Source organism: Suncus etruscus, chromosome 4, assembly GCF_024139225.1.
Source record: "Suncus etruscus isolate mSunEtr1 chromosome 4, mSunEtr1.pri.cur, whole genome shotgun sequence".
NCBI lineage: Eukaryota > Metazoa > Chordata > Mammalia > Eulipotyphla > Soricidae > Suncus > Suncus etruscus.
The window spans coordinates 3349913-3371842 of record NC_064851.1 but is presented as its reverse complement, the minus strand read 5'-3'; the positions used below and the strand labels follow the sequence as shown (position 1 = coordinate 3371842).

General features: G+C 45.8%; 1 protein-coding gene across 1 annotated transcript; it reads right to left on the bottom strand.

The window, feature by feature from the left end:
- Positions 1 to 88: 88 nt before the first annotated feature.
- On the bottom strand, positions 89 to 5131 carry NDUFA6 (NADH:ubiquinone oxidoreductase subunit A6). The gene is made up of 3 exons (XM_049771734.1): positions 4967 to 5131; positions 1458 to 1573; positions 89 to 291 (listed from the first exon to the last, which is right to left on the bottom strand). The coding sequence occupies exons 1-3, from the start codon at positions 5103 to 5105 to the stop codon at positions 160 to 162; spliced, it is 387 nt and encodes a 128-aa protein (XP_049627691.1). The 5' UTR covers positions 5106 to 5131; the 3' UTR covers positions 89 to 159.
- Between the last annotated feature and the right edge of the window lie 16799 nt (positions 5132 to 21930).

Sequence of the window (21930 nt, the reverse complement as noted above, 5' to 3'; positions counted from 1 at the left end):
TATGAAGACCCCACTTGTTCTGGCAAAAATGCCAGAATGTGCAGAAGGGGAGCTTCCCATTTGAGTCACCAATCCACCACTACCAGAGTGACCAGAACAAACTGGGTTTATTTGTCTTCTAAAATACTTAAATAGCAACATGCACCTTTCCAGGAGACTTCACGGGTCGTGGCCAATATAGAACTTGGACAGAAAATCCTTTGGCCTTGGCGTTTCTGTTTCATGGAAGAACCGCATAATGTGTGTCCTCTGCTTCCACACTTGAATTGTTTCCTCCAGTTCCATCTTGCCCTGCACAAGGGAGGGAACAGGTCTTCAGTCAGAGCAGGTCAATGTTAGGGACACAAAACAAGGTCAGCGGTCTGGGATCTGCACTGGCACTCGGGCAAGGAACATACTCGTTCGTCATTAGATCAGTTTCCATATCTATAAAATATGGGGGGGATGGACTATATGATAATCTGCTGCCTTTCAATTACTCCCTAAGGTTACTGGCCTTAAGAGGAGAGACTTCTGAACCAGTGGCAAACCCCAGAATGCCTCACCTGACTGATTCATTTATGTTTCTGCTTACCAGTTCTTCCTTGTTATTGACTGGTTCATGCAGAAACACCTGTGGATGCTAATGTGGCTCATAAAGGTCTAGGACTTGATCCTGATTCCGTGGGATTCAGCCTATACGCCTGCATCATGCAACTCTTAAATTGTCTACTAGCAGCAGTAACCTCTCAGGACGTTATTCCAAGCGTCCTGCTCTCTTGGTTTAGTTGTTGTGCCACACCCAGAAGAGCTCAGCATTTACTCCTGACTTTGTGCTTAAGGATCACTTGCTTAGTGGGCTTGCAGAGCCATATGGGATGCCAGAGATTGAACTAGGGTCAGTAGCATGCATAGCAAACACCTTACCTGCTGTATTATCTCTCTGGTTCTATTGTGTTTTAATTTTTTTTTTTTTTGGGTCATACCCAGCAGCGCTCAGGGGTTACTCCTGGCTCCATGCTCTGATATCAATCCTGGCAGGCTCGGGGGACCATATGGGACGCTGGGATTCAAACCAAAGACCTTCTGCATGAAAGGCAAACAACGCCTTACCTCCATGCTATCTCCCCGGCCCCTATTGTGTTTTAATTTTAAAATGCAAGCCCCAGGGGCCGGGCGGTGGCGCTAAAGGTAAGGTGCCTGCCTTGCCTGCGCTAGCCTTGGACTGACCAGACCGCGGTTCGATCCCCCCCCCCCCCCCCCCCCCCCCCGTGTCCCATATGGTCCCCCAAGCCAGGAGCAACTTCTGAGCACATAGCCAGGAGTAACCCCTGAGCGTTACCGGGTGTGGCCCAAAAACCAAAAAAAAAAAAAAAAAAAAAAAAAAATGCAAGCCCCAGGTGGATTTTTTTTTCTTGAAAACCCTGGGTGACAATTTGTTCATCAGGAAAGAGAGACAGCTGCCGTGGGTCAGTTACCTTAATGACTAGCAAGTCAACCACCCTGGGGTCTGTGACGTGGGCGTTCTTCTTAAACATCTCTCGGACTTTGTCCCGTCCCTGTTTCACCGTGATGTCCAGCTGGAATAAGTGCACTAAGAGGAAACATGATGTAGACAGGTATTTAGAAAGCAGAGTCAATCAACGCCTCTCTGTTCAAGAGACAGGAGGTCATTCCTCTCATTCACAATACAAGCGGGACCTAAGCCAGATGCTTGAGCTTGTAAAGCACAAGACACAACAGGTGCTCCCAAGGAGCTTTAGGTCTTTTTTTTTTGGTTTTGGGGCCACACCTGGTGGTGCTCAGGGGTTACTTCTGGCTCTGCAAGAGTTGCTCTTGGCGGGCTCAGGGGACCATATGGGATGCTGGGGGGGAGGGGGGTCAAACCTGGGTCGGCTGGATGCAAGGCAAGCACCCTACCTGCTATTCTATCATTCCAGCCCCAGATCTTTGGGTCTTTGGGGAAACCAGACCAATACATTTCTACAAGGAGAGGATAGTTGGAGAATGTAAACCACTTGGTTTAAGTCCCTGCTCTGTGACTCTGAGAATGTTAACCTCTTTGTGCCAAAATATTTATATGGGATGCCAGGGATTGAACCCACCCACTGTACAGTCTCTCCAGCCTTATCTTTGCCCACGTATTAATGAGAGATCTGAATAGAACCGCATCCTGAATGCCAGAACTGTTGGTGTCAATCCTGAGGTAGGACAAGCTGGTGTGAAGCTCTAAAATATTAGCCCTATTAATAGTAGTATATGTAACAATTAACAAAAGAAGACAGGGTTGAAGCTCATGAAAAATGATGTCTAGGTTTGTGTGCCACACAGACTATGAACTTAAGGACTTCCTAGACTTATTCCCCGTTAAGTTAGTAACCTAACTCAGGGGATGGAAAGATGTTTCAACGGAGCCTCTGCTGTTGATTTTCACGAGACAGGAGCCATCTCTGAACGCCAATGTGAAACCAAACCACAGCTGGGCCTTGACTCAGGCCCAGGACTTAAGGGCAGGCACACAGACATCCTGGGAAATCAAGTTTTAGTCATTCGTATTCCCATTCCCTGGCAATCTTGTAGATTTGCTGGGTATTGGGCTAGAGGGGTGAATAGAACAGAAGAAGAGAGGGGGACCCCATTGCCTGAGGGGGTCATGGAAACCAGTCTCCAGCTGGATGAGGATAGGGCTTGAGACCAAAGTGCTAATTGTTGTGACATCTATCTACAAAGTGAAAGCAGACTACTAACTAGACTGGCTTTGCAGCTCAGGATGGAAGTGCTCACAGGATCAGGGGTCCTCACTCTCACAGGGCTTGGCCCCAGCCTGTGTGGCTTGCTGGTGTAGGTGCTCCAGAGGCAGAGAGCCACGCTTCCTACTCTGCCTTCACCACTGACTTTGATAGCTGAACATGAGTGGTAGTGGGACCGTTCACACCATGGCAATGCTGAGTACGTCGGGTTTCCTTCTAAAGATCTGGCAGCTCCCCCTCCCTACCACCCCATACAAACTAGGAATTTCAGAAGAGACCAAACCAAAGGAGGTGTAGAGAAGCACTGTGAAAATACAAGGATCCTAGAGGGAGCATCTTGCCACTGCCCAGGACAGAGGAAGTGTTATGAATCTTGCTTGAAATCCCTTCCAATATGAGACCCCAAACCTAAGGTATCTATTTTTTGTTTGGGGGCCACACTAGAAAGTGCTCAGGGGTCCATATGTGGTGTGAGGGTCAGCCACATACAAGGCAAATGCCCCACCTACTGTACTACATTGCTCCAGCCCTTGCATCAGGACTTTCTTCTCTTGTTCCTCACCTGTGCTCCTTCCTGCAACCATTAAGAGTTGTGGGACCAGGACTGAAGTGATAGCACAGCGGTAGAGGTTTGCCTTGCAAGCTGCCAACCCAGAATGGACCCAGGTTCAATCCCTGCCCGGCATCCCATAATGTCCCCCAAGTTCTGCCAGGAGCGATTTCTGAGTGCAGAGCCAGGAGTAATGCCTGAGCACCACTGGATGTGGCCCAAACCCCCCCCCCCCCCCACACACAAAAGTTGTAGGACTGAAACAACAGCATAGCAGGGAGGGTGCTTGCCTTACACACAGCCAAAATTAACCCCTGGCCTGGTGTAGCCCCCCCCCCCCCAAAAAAAAGGGTACACCCAGAAGCATGAAGCCAACACCCTACTTTCAAACATCTGAATATGCATACACAGGAAGTCACCTGCATACCTCCCCTCCCAAAACATGTTGCACCTATCCTTTCTGTACTTACTCCCCTACACTTAGTATTCACCATTTCCCTGAAGGCACTTGAATTTGCAGTCCCTGAGCTAAGTCACTTAGGTTTCTCCCCTCCAATATCTTGTGGATTTAAGTTCTAGGCATTAATGAACTGGTTAGGCCCAGAAGAGGCCTCCGACAGAAAAAACCTTATAAGTCCTAGGAATGAACAACCATTTAATAACTGCCCCAGGGCCAGGTCTGATCCCAAGTACTTGGGTTATATTAACTAAATGTCTCTGAAGAAGGTCCCATTATTACCCATCTCATTTTACAGATGAGGAAACTGAGACACAATGTGACCAAATAACTTGCTCAAGGACACACAGCTTATGTGGGGCAAGGTCTGGAATCCAATCCATGCAACCAGCTCCAAATCCTGCCTCTCACTTGGGCAGGGTGCTATAGAAACAAGTTCTACGCTCAGAGGAACAGCGATGCAGATTCAGCTTGAGAACACCCAGCTGGCTGATACCCAAAACCTCTGACATCTGTACAGCCCGTGACAATTGTGTGTGTGTGTGTGTGTGTGTGTGTGTGTGTGTGTCCTCTAACCTTTCCACCAAGTATATGCCAAGATAAGGAAACAATATGAACATCTATTGAAACCTTCAGCTGAAGTCACCCATCCACTCCCCCAAAGGCTGGGTGGGGGGGACAAGCAGCAGACAGCTTAGGTGACAAGGCTAGGAGAAGTCGGAAGAGGCTGGGAGAAAGCACCCCTGGCATGCAGGCTGGATGGCCTTGGAAAAGGCCTTTCCTTCTTCCTTCCCTTTGGTTCCTTTCTGGAGAATGGGGGACAGACACCCCGAGGATGGCTCAAAGCCTCCACCGAGCTCCTAGGCGGGCCCTCCGGGTCGGTAATCAACTATCTTCAGGCACGTTCCCTGCGTGGCCTTTGGGGTCCAGATCCCCCACGGGCTGGTTCTGGGGGTGTGTGTGTCTCGGGAGAGCCTCAGTTTCCCCCTCGGACGTGCCTCCGCCGTCTCGCCGGTGAATCGGGCACGTCGCAGCCCAGCCCGGTTCTCCCCAACCCCAGGGATCCGAGTAAGAGGTCGCGGGATAGTTGGGCGAGCTGTCAAACGACCCCGAAGGTCGCCATCGCAGCGATCAGGACCCAGCGCGGGGAGGTCATGACCTCCCGGCCGGGGACGGACGAACGGACGGCTGCGACCTTGGGGTGGGGGGACCCCGATCGCGGTCTCTCACCAGTGTTCGGCACCTCCCGGTACCAGGCCCTGTAGAGCTCGCGCACCCTCCGCTTGGCCTCGTTCAGGTCCCGGCTAAAGATGGGCTTCACCGCGGCGCCGGTCCCCGCAGCAGCCCGCCGGAGGCCGCTCGCCGCCATCTTGCGCGAAGCCACCTCCCGGCCGGTCCCGCCCCTTCCGGGCCCGCTCTCTTCTTATTGGCTGACGCGGAAAGCCACACCCCGACATCCGGAGGTGGGCGGGAGCAGGACCGCTTGCCGCTCTCTGATTGGCGGGGGGTCGGCCAACCGGCTCGCGAGAGCTGCGCATGCTCCTTCGCGACGAGCTCGCTCCCTCTAGGGACCTCCAGCGCTCTCCGGAAGGTGCCGCCAGGGGGCGCGCGCCCGTCAGGCTCCTCCCGCGGCCCTCGCAGGGTGGTTGGCCTGGGGGGCTCAGGGGGTTCCTTCCTCCTGGCTCTGCGCTCAGAAATCGCTCCTGGCAGGCTTGGGGGACACTATGGGAGGCCGGGGATCGAACCCCCGTCCTTCTGCATGCAAGGCAAACGCCCTACTTCCATGCTATCTCTTAGGCCCAGTAATTTATTATTATTATTATTATTATTATTATTGTTTTGATTGTTTTGGGACCATACCCAATGATGTTGTTCAGGGCTTTCTTCTGGCTCTGCATTCAGGAGTTACTTCTGACTGTGCTTAGGGGACACATGGGTGCCAAGGATCAAACCTGGGTTAGCTGGTTGGTGCAAAGCAAACACTCTCCCCACTGTGCAATCCCTCTGGCCCCCAAGATTATATCTGTTGTATTTTTTTTTACTTTTTTATTTTTTATTTTTTTGGTTTTTGAGTGACACCCAGCAACGCTCAAGGGGTTCTCCTGGCTCTGCGCTCAGAAATCGCTCCTGGCAGGCTTCATGGAGGGACCCTAAGGGATGCCATCTGGGATTCGAACCACCGTCCTTCTGCATGCAAGGCAAAGGCCCTAACTCCATGCCATCTCTCCGCATTTTATTTTTTTTTGGAGGGGGACTTCTTTCTGGGCGCTTGCTTCTCCGCATTCCCCATGAGGTAAGTAGGTTGGGTTGACCATGTGCAAGGCCCATGCATTTGAGTTTTAAATGAAAATAACACATGCAGCATATATGTTATAAAGTACAATGAAAAGAAAACTTTCAAAACTATTTGATTTGGGGCTGGAGCAGTAGCGCAGGGCGACCTCCTTGTGCAAGCTAGCCTAGAATGGACCGAGGTTCCACCCCCTGGCATCCCATATGGTCCCCCAAGCCAGGAGCGAGCTATGAGTACATTGCCAGGAGTAACCCCTGAGTGTCACCGGTGTGGCTGAAAACAAAAAACAAACAAAAAACCCCATTTGATTTTAGTACCTGAGTCACAGGATTCATGCATCTGACTTCCAATACCACATGTCGAACCTAGACACCCCTTTTTCCCTCTTTTTCCCCCCAAGCTCAGTTCTGTAGAACAGTCCTCAGGCTCTGTTGGTTTGGACCGTTTATTGTTTGGCATCCTAAATGGTCCCCAGAGTCCTTCAGGAATGACTTCAGAGATGCAGAACCAGGAGTAACCCCTGCGCACTGCCCAAGTTAGGGTCCAAAAACAAAGATGGTGAAAATAGACAAAAATCATGCAGTTTGCAGCTACATAGATGTTACTTTCCATCCTATTCAGGATAAGCTTGACACTGATTGTCTACAGCACTCTACTTATTTATGTATTTACATATTTATTTGGGTTGAGGGGTCACATCCAGTGATGCCAGTATGTGTTTTATATCCCACATATTCACTCTGCATCTGCCCCTCTCCTCCTGGCACTGAGTATGATATTATTCCGATCTACCCATATGTAGTGGAAGCCTCATGCCCTAAACCCAGAGGATTGGGGAGATGTAAAGTCTAGAAGCAAATGCCAACACAGGAAATAATCCACAAATGGTTAAAACAGGATAAAACAGGTTCAGAAACTTCCACTGAAAGCCTTCTGGTTCCTAGCACCAACAAGCAGAAAGTGTAGTTGTAGAAAACGGAAACAATGGGCCAGAGAGATAGCATGGAGGTAAGGCATTTGCCTTGCATGCAGAAGGATGGTGATTCGAATCCTGGCATCCAATATGGTCTCCCGCACCTGCCAGTAACAATTCTGGGCATAGAGCCAGGAGTAACTCCTCAGTGCTGCTGAGTGTGACCCAAACACTAAAAAAAAGAAAAGAAAAGAAAACTGAAAGAATGAGTTCTGGAAAGACAGGCCCATAATATGAGCCCATAATATAAGTTTACCATAAAGAGTGGTGACTGCAACTAGAGAAATAACTATACTAACAACTATCATGACAATCGTATTGAGGGGCCAGAGAGATAGCACAGGAGGGACAGTGGTTCCATTCAAGGCATCCCATATGGTCTCCTGTGCCTGTCAGGAGTGATTTCTGAGCACAGAGCCAGGAGTAGCCCCTGAGCGCCACTGGGTGTGGTCTCCCAAGCCCCCCTCAAAATAGACAATGGTAATGAGTGAGGGAAATAGAATGCAGGCAAGGTTGGGGAGGTGGGAGATGGGGGCATTGGTGGTGGGAAGGTTGCACTGGTGAAGGGGGGTGTTCTTTTCTAAAACTACAACTACAAACATATCTGTCATTATGGTGCTTAAATAAATATATTATTTAAAAAAGAAAGAAAAGAATATTGAAACAAGCACTTTTACCCAGAGACCCAGGGGCTTTATTGGGAACCCAAATACCACACCTAAGAGAATAGGAAGTCTAAGGCACCAATCCAAAAGGAGTTTCAGTCAAAAGATGTACTAATCAGTGGGTGATAAGCTTATCCTGAATAAGAAGGAAACCAACACCCATGAAGCTGCAAATTGCATGATTTTGTCTTTTTTCCCTATGTTTTTGTTTTCGGGCCGTAACTTGGGCAGTGTTCAGGGGTTATTCCTTGTTTTGCATCTCTGAAGTCACTCCTGAAGGACCCTGGGGACCATAGAGGATGCCAACAATTGAATCTGGGTTGGCCATGTGCAAGGCAAGTACCTTATGTATTGTACTATTTCTCTGGCCCCAACTGTTGATATATATATATATATATAAAAATATATATATATATTTTTTTTTAGAATAACAGTTTTTTGTGTAATATCAACAAAAGTGCTTTATTTAGAAAAATGCTTTATTAGATAATTTGCAAATATTTTGACATAATGGCTTGTCTGTTCTATTAACAGCGTTTTACTTATTTATGTATTTACATATTTATTTGGGTTGAGGGGTCACATCCAGTGATGCTAGGGGACTACTCAGAGGTTGGTACTGGGGGGACAATTCAGTATTGGGAATTGAACCTGTCTCCCCTTGTGTATCAAACACAATCTAGCCCTTTGTGCTTTCTCCCTGAACATTAACGCATTTTTAGAAAGAATAAAATATTTTAACTTTAATGAAACCCAATTAATCCAGTTTATTTTAGTTATTGCTTATGAGTTGTGTATTGAGAAATCCCAATTCCCTTCCCTATGTTATTGTTGCAAAGTTTAGGGATTGCACAATTTATTGTGGTTCTTACATATACTTGGTTGTGGCATGCTAGGGGGTTACATTTGTAGTGCCAAGGTTCTCACTGGCAATACTGGGGATCAAAGCTGACGACATGCAATGAAAGTGCTCTGCCACTGAATCATATCTCTGCACCCCATATTAAATCTTTGGCTAATCTCTGATAATAAAATTCTCTTAATCTTTTCTACAGTTTTTTTTAGATCTATGGCTGAATACAATTTTGAGTTAAGTTTTGAAAATTTAGTAAATTAGTTTTTGAGTGAATTTAGTGTGAGATATGAACTGAAGTGCTTTTTTCCCTATAAGACTGTTTAGTTTATTGGACCTTTGACCACTTACTGTAAAGACAAAGTTTCCTTCACTAAATTATAACTGCATCTTTATCTAAAACTAATTGACAGTCTATTGATTTATATTCTTACTCTGTTGGTTCCACCACCTATCTTGGAAGCAGCAATATTATTTGAGCAGTCTTAGTTACTTTCCAACTTTGTGAGGTTTTTTTTTGTTGTTGTTTATTTGTTTGCTTTTTTGGGCCACACCTGGTGAGACTCAGGGGTTACTCCTGGTATGCGGTAGAAATCGCTCCTGGCTTGGGGGACAATATGGGACGCCAGGGGATCGAACCTTCGCCTGTCCAAGGTTAGCACGTGCAAGGCAAACGACCTACCACTTGTGCCACTGCTCTGGCCCCTGTGTTCTTTTATTTCTGATTATTTTTTTTATTTATTCTAGGTTATTGGCATTTTCATGTGAATCTTTAAAATGACTTATTCATTGTGGGAAGCTGGGGTTATGAAGTGGCAGAACCCATGCTTAGCATCTCTGTACAACATTTTGTGGCCCTGCCCTAGAAGAATCTTTTTTTGTTTTGTTTTAGTTGTTTGGGTCACACACCCCCAATGTTCAAGGCTTACAGTAGTAAGCACTCAAGAATCACCCCGACTTTGCCTCCTGTGGCCCCCAGGTAAAGTGAGTTTGAGACCCCTGATAGACCCTGAGTTTGATTCTAAACACTGTGTGCTCCCTACCATCCAGAAATACTGGATGTGGCTCTGGTGTCCTCAGCATTGTCAGGTTGCGATATCACCCTACACTGCTTCTGAGCTACATTCCTTCTCTCTCTCTCTCTCTCTCTCTCTCTCTCTCTCTCTCTCTCTCTCTCTCTCTCTCTCTCTCTCTCTCTCTCTCTCTCTCAATGGTTTTTGGGTCACACACGGCAACGCTCAGTGTTACTCCTGGCTCTATGCTCAGAAATTGCTCCTGGCAGGCTCAAGGGACCATATGGGATGCCGGGATTCGAACCACCGTCTTTCTGCATACAAGGCAAACACCCTACCTCTTGATCAATTTTTGAATGTGAACCAATGGTATTTCTGAAGATAAATTGCTTTTGTGGTCATATATAATCCTTTGTTTGTTTGTTTGTTTTTGGGCCACACCTGGGCGATGGTCAGGGGTTACTCCTGGCTGTCTGCTCAGAAATAGCTCCTGGCAGGCCCGGGGGACCATATGGGACACCGGGATTCGAACCAACCACCTTTGGTCCTGGATCGGCTGTTTGCAAGGCAAACCCCGCTGTGCTATCTCTCCAGGCCCCATATAATCCTTTTTAGATGTCTTTGGTTTCAGGGTTTTTATTTTCTTTCAGTTTTGTGGCCACACCCAGTGTTTTTCAGGGGTTTCTCCTGGCTCTACACTCAACGATCAGATATGAGCTCAGGGCACCATATGAGGTGCTGGAAATTGAACCAGGGTCAGCTGTATGTAAGACAAGTACCTTACCCTCTATACTATCACTCTGCCCTTTCTCAAATACATTTTTGTTTTTTGTTTTGTTTTTTTGTTTGTTTGTTTTTTTTTGTTTGTTTTTTGGGCCACACCCAGCGGTGCTCAGGGGTTACTCCTGGCTGTCTGCTCAGAAATAGCTCCTGGCAGGCACGGGGGACCATATGGGACACCGGGATTCGAACCAACCACCTTTAGTCCTGGATCAGATGCTTGCAAGGCAAACGCCGCTGTGCTATCTCTCCGGGCCCTCAAATACATTTTTGTTAATATTTGTGTCTCCCGATGGAAATGGTTACTTTGGTGATAATATTGCAATTAGAGATGCATGATGCATAAGAATCATAATTAACAATATTGAAAATTCTGGGGGCTGGAGAGATAGCACAGCAGTAGGGCATTTGCCTTACACACGGACGACCCAGGACGAACCTGGGTTCAATTCCCAGGTTATATATATCTTGTGTGTACCTTGGTACTTCGAATGTCTATTTACATATTTATTTTCAAGGCTATTTCTTCAACAATGTCTCATTCTTACACTGTATTTGGAATATCCCTGAATATGTGCAGAGGAGATAGAGGGATGACAGCTATCATGTATTGCATTGAGAGGAGAAACCTGACCTCCTCCCAGTATTAGAAATAAGCTCTTTATGGGCCCGGAGAGATAGCACAGCGGCGTTTGCCTCACAAGCAGCCGATCCAGGACCTAAGGTGGTTGGTTCGAATCCCGGTGTCCCATATGGTCCCCCATGCCTGCCAGGAGCTGTTTCTGAGCAGACAGCCAGGAGTAACTCCTGAGCACTGCCGGGTGTGGCCCAAAAACCAAAAAAAAAAAAAAAAAAAGCTCTTTAATTAAAAAAATATGTTTTGTTTTTTTTTTTAAATTTTGAGCCACACTCAGTTGTGATGAGGGCTTACACCTGGTTTTGTGTTCAGGGGTTAGTCCTGGCCATCCTTCTGGTCTCATGAAGGAGATCATATGGGGTGCTGGGGATTGAATCCAGGATGGCCAAGTACAAGGCAAATGCCCTAATCACTAAATTTTTGTTTTGTTTTGTGTGGTTTGGTTTTGGTTTTTGGGCCACACCCGGCGGCGCTCAGGGGTTACTCCTGGCTATCTGCTCAGAAATAGCTCCTGGCAGGCATGGGGGACCATATGGGACACCGGGATTCGAACCAACCACCTTAGGTCCTGGATCAGCTGCTTGCAAGGCAAACACTGTTGTGCTATTTCTCCAGGCCCTAAATTTCTAATTTACATTTAATTTACTTCACATAATTCCCTCAAACTTCTTTCATTTTGTGAATAGCAAAATTTCATACTTTTGAGGGGGGTGTTTGAGTCATACCTGTAGTACTCAGATGCTATTTCCAGCCCTGTGATTGGGAGTTATTCCTGGTGGTTCTTGGGAAATCTTTTGCAGTACTGGGTATTGAATTTGAATCTCTTGCATACAAAACATTTTCTCATACTATTGAGCTGTCTCTCCAGTCCAATTTCATCTTTTTGTTTGTTTGTTTGTTTTTTGTTTTTGGGTCACACCCAGTAGCACTCAGGGGTTACTCCTGGCTCTACATTCAGAAATCGCTTCCCTGGCAGGCTCAGGGAACCATATGGCATGCCGGGATTCGAATCACCAACCTTCTGCATGCGAGGCAAATGCCTTACCTCCATACTATCTCTCTGGCCCCCTCATCTTTTTTTTTTTTTTTTATTTTTGGGCCACACCCGGTAATGCTCAGGGGTTACTCCTGGCTATGCGCTCAGAAGTTGCTCCTGGCTTGGGGGACCGTATGGGACACCAGGGGATCGAACCGCGGTCCGTCCAAGGCTAGCGCAGGCAAGGCAGGCACCTTACCTTTAGCGCCACCGCCCGGCCCCAGGCCCCCTCATCTTTTCTTTTTAATAGCAGAATAGCATTCCAATGTATAAATGTAGCATATCTTCTTTATCAAGTTATGTATAATGAGCACTTTGATTATTTCCATATTCTTGTTATTGTATAGTAAACATTGGAGTGAATATACCTTTATATTATAGTCTACATTTTTTCATGTCCTTTGGGTAGTGACCCAGACTGGGATTTATAGCTTATATAGTAACTCTACCTTTTGTTCCTTTTATTTATTTTTAATGTTTATATTTTTGGTCATACCTGTCGGTGCTCAGAGCTTACTCCTGGCTCTGAGCTCAGGGAGCATTCCTGGCCTTGCTCAAGGAACTATATGAGATACTGGTTCAAACTCAGTGTTGCCACATGCAGGGCAAGTGCCCTACCTGCTGGCCTATTTATTGCTCCAGCCTCTCATTTCATCCTTTTGAGGATTGTTTTATGTTTTTAAAATCTTTTTAAAATTTTATTTATATTAAAAACTTATTGACATAGTATTGTTTATAACCTTCACTTATCATTTTTGATAAGTAGACTTATCAGTAGACTTTGAGTAATATAACCAACCTTTATCACTCTTTTCCAGAGACATAGTACAATGGCTAAGGTACGTGTCTTGCAATTTGCTCACCCCACTAATCTGGTTTGAATCCTTAGCATCACAGATGCTCCCGAGGGCACTGCCAGGTCCCACTTAAGCATAAGACCAGGGTACTTCCTGGTAAGGCACCCAACCCAACCAACTAATAAATAAAAATTAAAAAACAAATCGAAGCATTTTGATGCTTTAGGCAACAGTCAAAATTACATAATTCATTCTTTTGGTTTGTCTTTTTGTTTTGGGACCACACCTGGTGGCGCTCAGGGGTTACTCCTGGCTCTGCACTCAGAAATCGCTCCTTGGCAGGCTTGGGAGACCATATGGGATGCTGGAAATCGAGCCTGGATCCATCCTGGGTTGGCTGAATGCAAGTCAAACGCCTTACCTCTGTGCAATCTCTTCGGTCCCTAATTCTTTTTTTTTTTTGGGGGGGGCTACACCCGGCTGTGCTCAGGAGTTACTCCTGGCTATCTGCTCAGAAATAGCTCCTGGCAGGCACGGGGGTCCATATGGGACACCGGGATTCGAACCAACCACCTTAGGTCCTGGATTGGCTGCTTGCAAGGCAAACGCTGCTGTGCTATCTCTCCAGCCCCAGATTCTTATTATTGTCATTTGTGTTTAAACATTTTTCTCATCTAATTCTAATGCTATAAGCCAGATCTTTGACAGCTTGAATATGATTACCAGTTCCAGAGAAGCACCGGGAGGGTCAGTGATATGAGACATAGGTTGTTATATACTTGTAGAAGAGGCCAAAAGGACTTAGACAGGTGAGTGGGATCAACTAAGTAAATTGAAATAGTCAAGCAAGCAGGACCAGCCCAAGCTACATTAACTACACCAAGACTTTTTTTTTTTTTTTTTTGGAGAGGATTATATAACTATACAGAATAAAGGCAGAACAAAAAGCAATCTGGGCCTCACTGTGGGAAAGATCAGCAGGAACAAAGATACTGTACTTGGCATAAAAGATATTGCTCATACCTCTGGGCTTGTTTTTTCTTTGTAGGCACTACCCAATATATTTTCTTTCTCACTTGCTAGGCCAGTTCCTAGGATCAACTCAAATTTCCCACCCAAAAGGCTGGGGAAGGCATCATTGTCTTTACCCCACACAATTCAATCTAGAGAATTACATATTTTATTAATCTCACCAAACCAGTTTTTAGTTTTATATATATATATATATATATATATATATATATATATATATATATATATATATATATATATATATATTGGTTTTCGGGTCACACCCGGTAGCGTTCAGGGGTTACTCCTGGCTCTATGTTCAGAAATTGTTCCTGACAGGCTTGGGGACCCTATGGGATGCCAGAATTCGAACCACCGTTCTTCTGCATGCGAGGCAAATGCCCTAACTCCATGCTATCTCTCCAGCCCCAGTTTTATTGATATTTTTACTCTTTTTCAAAAATTTATTTTTGTGCTTTCTATTTTTTAATTTTTTTTTTGAGCCACACCCGGCAGTGCTCAGGGGTTACTCCTGGCTGTCTGCTCAGAAATAGCTCCTGGCAGGCACGGGGGACCATATGGGACACCGGGATTCGAACCAACCACCTTTGGTCCTGGATCGTCTATTTTTTGATATTTAATTGAAACAATTGTGATTTACAAAATTCTTCATAGTTATTTTGTGCTTTATTTGGGGTTCCTTTGTGCCCTTCTATTTCTAGTTAATGAAATAGAAGTTGAGATCTTGGTTTTTTTTTTTTTTTTTTTTTTTTTGGCAGGGAGCACACCCGGTGATGCTCAGGGTTACTTCTGGCTATGTGCTCAGAAATTGCTCCTGGCTTGGGGGATCATTTAGGACACTGGGGGATCGAACCATGGTTCATCCTAGGTTAGCATGTGCAAGGCAGATGCCCAACCGCTTGCACCACTGCTCCAGCCCCAGGTATTTCTTATTTTTAAAGTAGCTAATTTTAGTGTTACAAATTTCCCTAAATATACTGCTTTAGTTGCAGCTCATACATTTTACTTTTTTTTTTTTTTTTTTTTTTGCTTGTTTGTGTGAGGAGCAAACTGGGCAGTTCTCAGGGCTTATTTCTGGTTCTGTGCTCAGGGATCACTCTTTTCAGGGCTCAGGGGACCATGTGGGATACTAAGAATTGAACCTGGACTTTATAGGTGGAAGGTAAATATTTAACTCACTTTTCTGTCCTTTATTAATTTTTAATTTTATCCACTTTTTTTGTTTGTTTGTTTTTGGGCCACACGGGTGACACTCAGGGGTTACTCCTAGTTTTATGCTCAACAATCACCCCTGGCTTGGGGGGCTTTGTGGGACACTGGGGATCAAACCCAGGTCTGTCCTGGGTCGGCCGCATGCAAGGCAAACACCCTACCACTGTGCTATTGCTCCGGCCCTTTACCCACATTTTTAAGGTATTACATTTATTTCCCCCTTTTATTGATTTTTCATTAGTTTACACCATATGAAATTCCCAGGGTTTAGCTTAACATCCATATCTATGGTACCCATTAGTAAAGTTACAGTGTCATCCTATCACCAAAAAATACCCTTTTTCTTTTACCCCTTCTCTTCTCCTTCCAGTCACTGTCATAATTTTTAACATTTTTTTGCCATTTAAAATTTTTTTTATACTTCACATACCAGTGAAACCATCTGGTAATTGTCTTTTATTTTCTTATTTCATCTTACACAATCAACTTGAGTTTTATCCATTTTATCCTAAATGTCATTTCATCTTTTTTTTTGTTTTTGTTTTTGTTTTTTTTGAGCCACACCCGGCGGTGCTCAGGGGTTACTCCTGGCTGACTGCTCAGAAATAGCTCCTGGCAGGCTCGGGGGACCATATGGGACACCGGGATTCGAACCAACCGCCTTTGGTCCTGGATCGGCTGCTTGCAAGGCAAACGCCGCTGTGCTATCTCTCCAGACCCTGTTTCATCTTTTTAATGGCATAGTAGTATTACATAAATACCAGTTGTTGCTCTTCTTCTTCCTTCATCTTTCTCTTCTTCTATCTCCTCCTCTGCTTCCTCCTCTTCTTTTCTTCCTCCTCCTCTTCCTCTTCTCCCCCCCCCCCTTCTCCTCCTCCGGCTGTTCTCAGGGTTTGTTCCTGACTCTGTACTCAGGAGTTACTTCTGGTAGGCTCGTAGGAAATGATGCCGGGGATCAAACCTGAGTTGGCTACCCTGTCCACTGTTCTGAGCCACACTCGGCAATGCTCAGGGGTTACTCCTGGCTCTCAGGTGCTCAGAAATCGTTCCTGGCAGGCAAGGGGACCATATGAGATGCCGGGATTTGAACCAACATTGGTCCTGGGTCGGCTGCTTGCAAGGCAAATGCCCTACTGCTGTGCTATCTCTGACCCCTGTCTACTGTTCTATTACTCTGGACCCTATACCACAGCTTCTTTATCAAGTTTTCTCTCAGTGAGCATTTTATTCTATTGACTACTAAAAAAATAGGAGTGCAAATGTCTTTTCAAATTAGTGCTTCCTATTCTTCAAATAAATGCCTAGAAATAGTATTGTTAATGGAAAATTGCATGATGGTGGTCTCTTTTTTTTTTTTTTTTTTTTTTTTGATTTTTGGGCCACACCCGGTAATGCTCAGGGGTTACTCCTGGCTATATGCTCAGAAGTTGCTCCTGGCTTGGGGGACCATATGGGACACCGGGGGATGGAACCTCGGTCCGTCCAAGGCTAGCGCAGGCAAGGCAGGCACCTTACCTTTAGCGCCACCGCCCGGCCCCTCTTATTTTTTTTTTTGGTTTTTGGGCCACACCCGTGGTGCTCAGGGGTTACTCCTGGCTGTCTGCTCAGAAATAGCTCCTGGCAGGTACAGGGGACCATATGGGACACCGGGATTTGAACCAACCACCTTAGGTCCTGGATTGGCTGCTTGCAAGGCAAACACCGCTGTGCTATCTCTCCGGGCCCTGATGGTGGTCTCTTGCCCATTGGCAGAATTATATGATTGGGCTGGGCATCCAAAAGTACACTTGTTTCTCCAAGTCAAGAGGGGATGTTGGAATGAGATAGCCTTGACTGCAAGCACAGCTGCTGTTGATTCCAAATAGCTGTGGCCCAGCTTCGATATTTATAGTCTCCGGGTTCCAGTTCTGGGTTTGAGCTGTCATGTTGGCTCTGATCTTGGTGTTTTCCATTAAATATTAGGGTTTGGGGCAGGAGCAGTGGCACAGAGTGTAGCCTGCCTTGCATGTGCTAGCCTAGGACGGATCGCGGTTCAATCCCCTGGTCCCATATGGTACCCCAAGTCAGGAGCGATTTCTGAGCTCAAAGCCAGGAGTAACCCCTGAGCAATGCCAGGTGTGGCCCCAAAACAAAGACAAAACAATCTCTACACTGTTTACCATTGTGGCTGCACCCATGTTTTTTCTTTTCCTTTTTCTTATTTTTGGACCACACCTGGTTATGCCCAGGACTTGATTTTGGCTCTGCACTCAGGGATCACTCCTGGTAGGTTTGGGGAGTCATATTGGGTACTGAGGATTGAATCCAGGTCAGCTGTGTGCAAGACAAGCACCTTCCCACTGTTCTATTTCTCCAGCCATACCAGGTTGTTTTTAAAGGTATATTGTTGAATTTCTAAATATTTACAGAATTTCCTTTCTATTTATGATGCCTAATTTAATACCATCAAGTTGAAGAACATAATTGAAATGAGCTTAATCATTTTTTCTGTGCATATTGTTTTATTTGTTAAATTTCTGAAAAGTCATCAGGGGAAAACATTAACAAAAAAATGAAATCGGGGCCGGAGAAATAGCACATTGGTAGGGCATTTGCCTTGCACACAGCAGACCCAGGACAGACCTGGGTTCAATTCCTGGCATCCTATCTGGTCCCCCAACCCTGCCAGGAGTGATTTGTGGGTGCAGAGTCAGGAGTAACCCCTGAATGCCACCAGGTGTGACCCAAAAACCTAAGAAAAAAAAGAGGAAGAAAGAAAGAAATCAACAGAGATTTAAATATCAGTGAAATCCACTTTTCATTCCTACACTGTTAGGTGCCTGGGTCCAAGCAATAGAACAGCAGTAAGTCATTTGCCTTCTATCCTGGCATTCCATATGGATCCCTGAGCCTGCCAGGAGCATTTTCTGAACGGTCAGGAGTAACTCCTGAGCATCTCCAGTGTGGCCCAAAAACCAACTAATCAACCAACCAACCAAGCAAACAAACAAACAAAAACACTGTTATATGCCTAAAACGATCACCTGAGGGTAAGTCTCCTGGAACCCCTGAGCTGTAAGGAGAACATCACTCACAGCAATGGCTTCACCAGGGTACATGAGTGAGCTCTGACATGACCCTTGGTTGTGAGGGGAGAGTGAGGAAAGAGTACACAGAGAACTAACACACTAAGGGAGGAACAGAGTCACTTCCTGGTAGGTGTACAGAACTTCCCAGTAAATGTATGGTGTGGGGAGGCTGCAGGGCAGAGATTTTGACATTCCATGTTTTTTTGTTTGTTTGTTTGTTTGTTTGTTTTTTGTCTTGGGTCACACCCAGCAGTGCTCAGGAATGCCTGCTCTGTGCTTAGAAATTGCTCCTGGCTGGCACAGGGGACCATATGGGATGCTGGGATTTGAACCACCGTCCATCCTGGATCAGCTAAGTGCAAGGCAAAAGCCCTACCACCATTGCTATATTCGTCAAGTGTGCAGATTTGGAAAGCTGGTGTCAAAGGCTGCCTGTAGTAAAAATGGTCTTTTGAACACCTGCCATAGCTTTTCTGCATCTCCTCCTACCTGATTTTCTCCTTCTGCTCCTCCTCTTTAAAAAATATTTTTTAATTTTGTTTTGTTTTATTTTGGGGTCATACCAGGCAGTGCTCAAGGAAAAGTCCTATTGGGCCCAAGAGTTAGGGAAGTTTCCCTTCCCTAACTGACTCTATATATCTGAGACTTAGGGTTAGATTATTGGTCTGGTCTTGGCAATTAGGATAGTTCTTTCAGCATGTGTATGATGTGTGTGTGTGTGTGTGTGTGTGTGTGTGTCTATAGACAGGGAGACCTTTCTGTCAGTGCCAAGATGTTATGCTTGTCCCAAGGGAGTGGTCTCTAAAAAGAAAAAGTCCTAGGACATGACTAATATGGACTGTAAGGTTAATGGATTGAGAGTACAAATGGCTTTGGAGAACTGGAGGGAGGAAAGCTGACACAGCGTTGAGAGAGCAGCTGTGATTGCCAGCGAAGATCAGGTCCTGCCTTGTAGTTGGAGATGGAGAGACAAGATGGGACGTGTAAACAAGAAAAGGAAGGAGTGGGGAGGGGCAGAGATCTTGTATGTATTCCAGGTTCCAAGCCTTTGAAGTAGGAAGAGGCATTGAGTCAGCAGAGAATCCAGGCTGATCCTGATAAAGCCAGCAGATTTATTCATTCCCAAATGTTTGGATTTGCCCTGGCAGAGTGGACTCCAAGGCTTGAACAGGGAGGGAAAACAAGTTTCTATAAGTTCCCACTGGTAAGGGCATGAAACTTTTATTCTAGGGCTGGAGAGATAGCACAGCAGTAGGCATTTGCCTTGCATGCACCCAATGTGGGATGGACCCAGTTCAATTCCTGGCATCTCATATGGTTCCCCGAGCTTTCCAGGAGCGATTTCTGAGCACAGAGCCAGGAGTAACCCCTGAGCATCGCTGGGTGTGGCACCAAAATAAACATAAACAGCTAAAAATAAATGAAACTTTTAGTCTTATACTCAGCTCTGCTTTCCTTCAGGCTCTACAAGTTTCTCTACATAGTACAGATCCTCATGCTTGCAGGTAAGCGCTCAGATTCTGGGGTGAGTTGAGGATGACAGCAGGACTCAGGATAGGGACTCTCAGTTCAGGACCATTCCAGTCTCCAGTGGTTCACTGTCCTGTAGAAGCCCCCTTCTGTGGCTTCACATCTCACCAGGAACTGCTCAAGGCTGCCCCTTCTTGGTGCATTTCTCCTCTCTGCACCTTCACAGTGAAACTGGGATTTGTGTCCACATTTAACTCTAAAATTTCTGCTGCCCATCGCCTCTGTGCTCCTCCCACATGCCCCCCAAAACCACACAAACAGCACTACCTAATCATGTCCTATAGGAGTGGTATTCAAGCTTTTGCTTCAAACCATTTTGGAAAGCTATGTATCTTTGTTTTGTTGTTGTTTTGGGGCCACACCTGGTGATGCTCTTGGCTTGTGATCAACAACTGCTCTGGCAGGTTCAGGGGACCCTATGGGATGCCAGGGATTGAACCCAGGTCCATCCTGGGTCGGCTGTATGCCAAGCAAATGCCCTACCACTGTGCTATCGCTCTGGCCCCAAGACTACATATCTTTTCACATTTTAAAGCTATTAACTATTTCTGTTCACATCAAGTTTATATGATTTCTTGGACTCAGTGGAAGAAGATATATGCTGATGACCCTGGGTTTGATCTCCAACACCATATTCTTCAAAAAGAGTAATATGAAAGGGGCCAGAGCAATAGCTCAGTGGTAGGGCTTTTGCCTTGCACACAACTGGCCCAGAGCGGAGCTGGGTTTGATCCTCATTGTCCCATATGGTCCCCTGAGCCAGGAGCGATTTCTGAGAGCATAGCCAGGAGTAACTCCTGAGTGTCACCAAGTGTGGACCAAAAACAAAAACAAAAACAAGTGGCCGGAGAGATAGCATGGAGGTAAGGCGTTTGCCTTTCATGCAGGAGGTCATTGGTTCGAATCCCGGCGTCCCATATGGTCCCCCGTGCCTGCCAGGAGCAATTTCTGAGCCTGGAGCGAGGAATAACCCCTGAGCACTGCCGGGTGTGACCCAAAAATCAAAAAAACAAAAACAAAAACAAAAAACAAAAAAACAAGTGATATAAAAGAAAGCATAAAAGTATACAAAGTAGGGCCAGAGGGATCCAAAACTGTCAGTGGTTTGAATTCTGGCATCCCATAGGGTCCCATGCCTACCAGGAGCAATTTCTGAGTTCAGAGCCAGGACCCTGAGAGCTGCCAGGTGTGACCCAAAAAAACCCAAACAAACAGAAAAAGGTATATAAAGTAGTTTTATCACTTTGAACCATTTCAACAAATCTTCTTTCACTACCTGCAGCAGTGGTATACTACTCTTTAGGGTCTGTGAGGAAAGCAGGGATGTTCTGAAGACATTGGAGGTGCCTCCCTCATGCTGGCTGTATGTTCATCTCTGTCTGACATAGCAACATTTTAGATAGACCTAAAGGAACAACAACACCGTCTAGGACATGGACTGACCCAGAAAGGGGTTCAGCACTCTGGCGAGGTGGTGGAGGAGAGAGGACCTGTGTCTGGGTTTGTATATTTTGATGTCATTGGCCCAAGAGCCTGTGGTAGAAGCCTCTCTTCCTATGCTACCTATTTGTTATGTTACTGTGATGTCCCAGTAACCCAGTGGTTTCCACTTAGAGACGTCAAGAATATTCTCAGGTTAATGACTAGACTCAGAGTAAGAGGACAGAACAGAATCCTATATATCTAGTGTCCGGTGGTCTCCAAATCTCTATCAAGCAAAAAAAATTTTTTTTTTAATTTGGTGCCACATTGTCAATACTCAGGCTTACTCCTGGCAGTGCTCAGGGGACCATATGGGATGCTAGGGATCAAATACGGTTTGGCCACATGCAGGAGCTACCCCAGGTAAGCTCGGGGGATCAAACCCAGGTCATCTGTGTGCAAGGCAAGCACCTTACCCACTGTATTATCATTCAGTCCCCTCTATCCAGGGCTCTTAGTAAGTATAGATCCCTATAGATCTGTGACTCAGACACACTGAGCAGTGGGTGCTTCCCTTTTTGGGAGCTCATTGGAAGGCCTGCATTGACAAGTATCTTAGAGACAGAGTTTAGTTGTGCTGTTTTTTTTTTTTAATTTTTAACCAGTTAACCTTTTGTTTATTTATTTTGGTGTATATTGGGATCTCCAAAATTGTCATCAGGGGCAGAGGTCACTTCCAGCAATACCTGGACAACTGGGCCAGACGGTTCAGTGCTGTACCTAATGGCAAAGTACTTCGACATTAACTTCCAGCTCCCCAGATGGCTGTCAGGGAGATGTCACAGATAAACTGAGGGTTCAAAAATGAAGGTGTGGGGCCGGG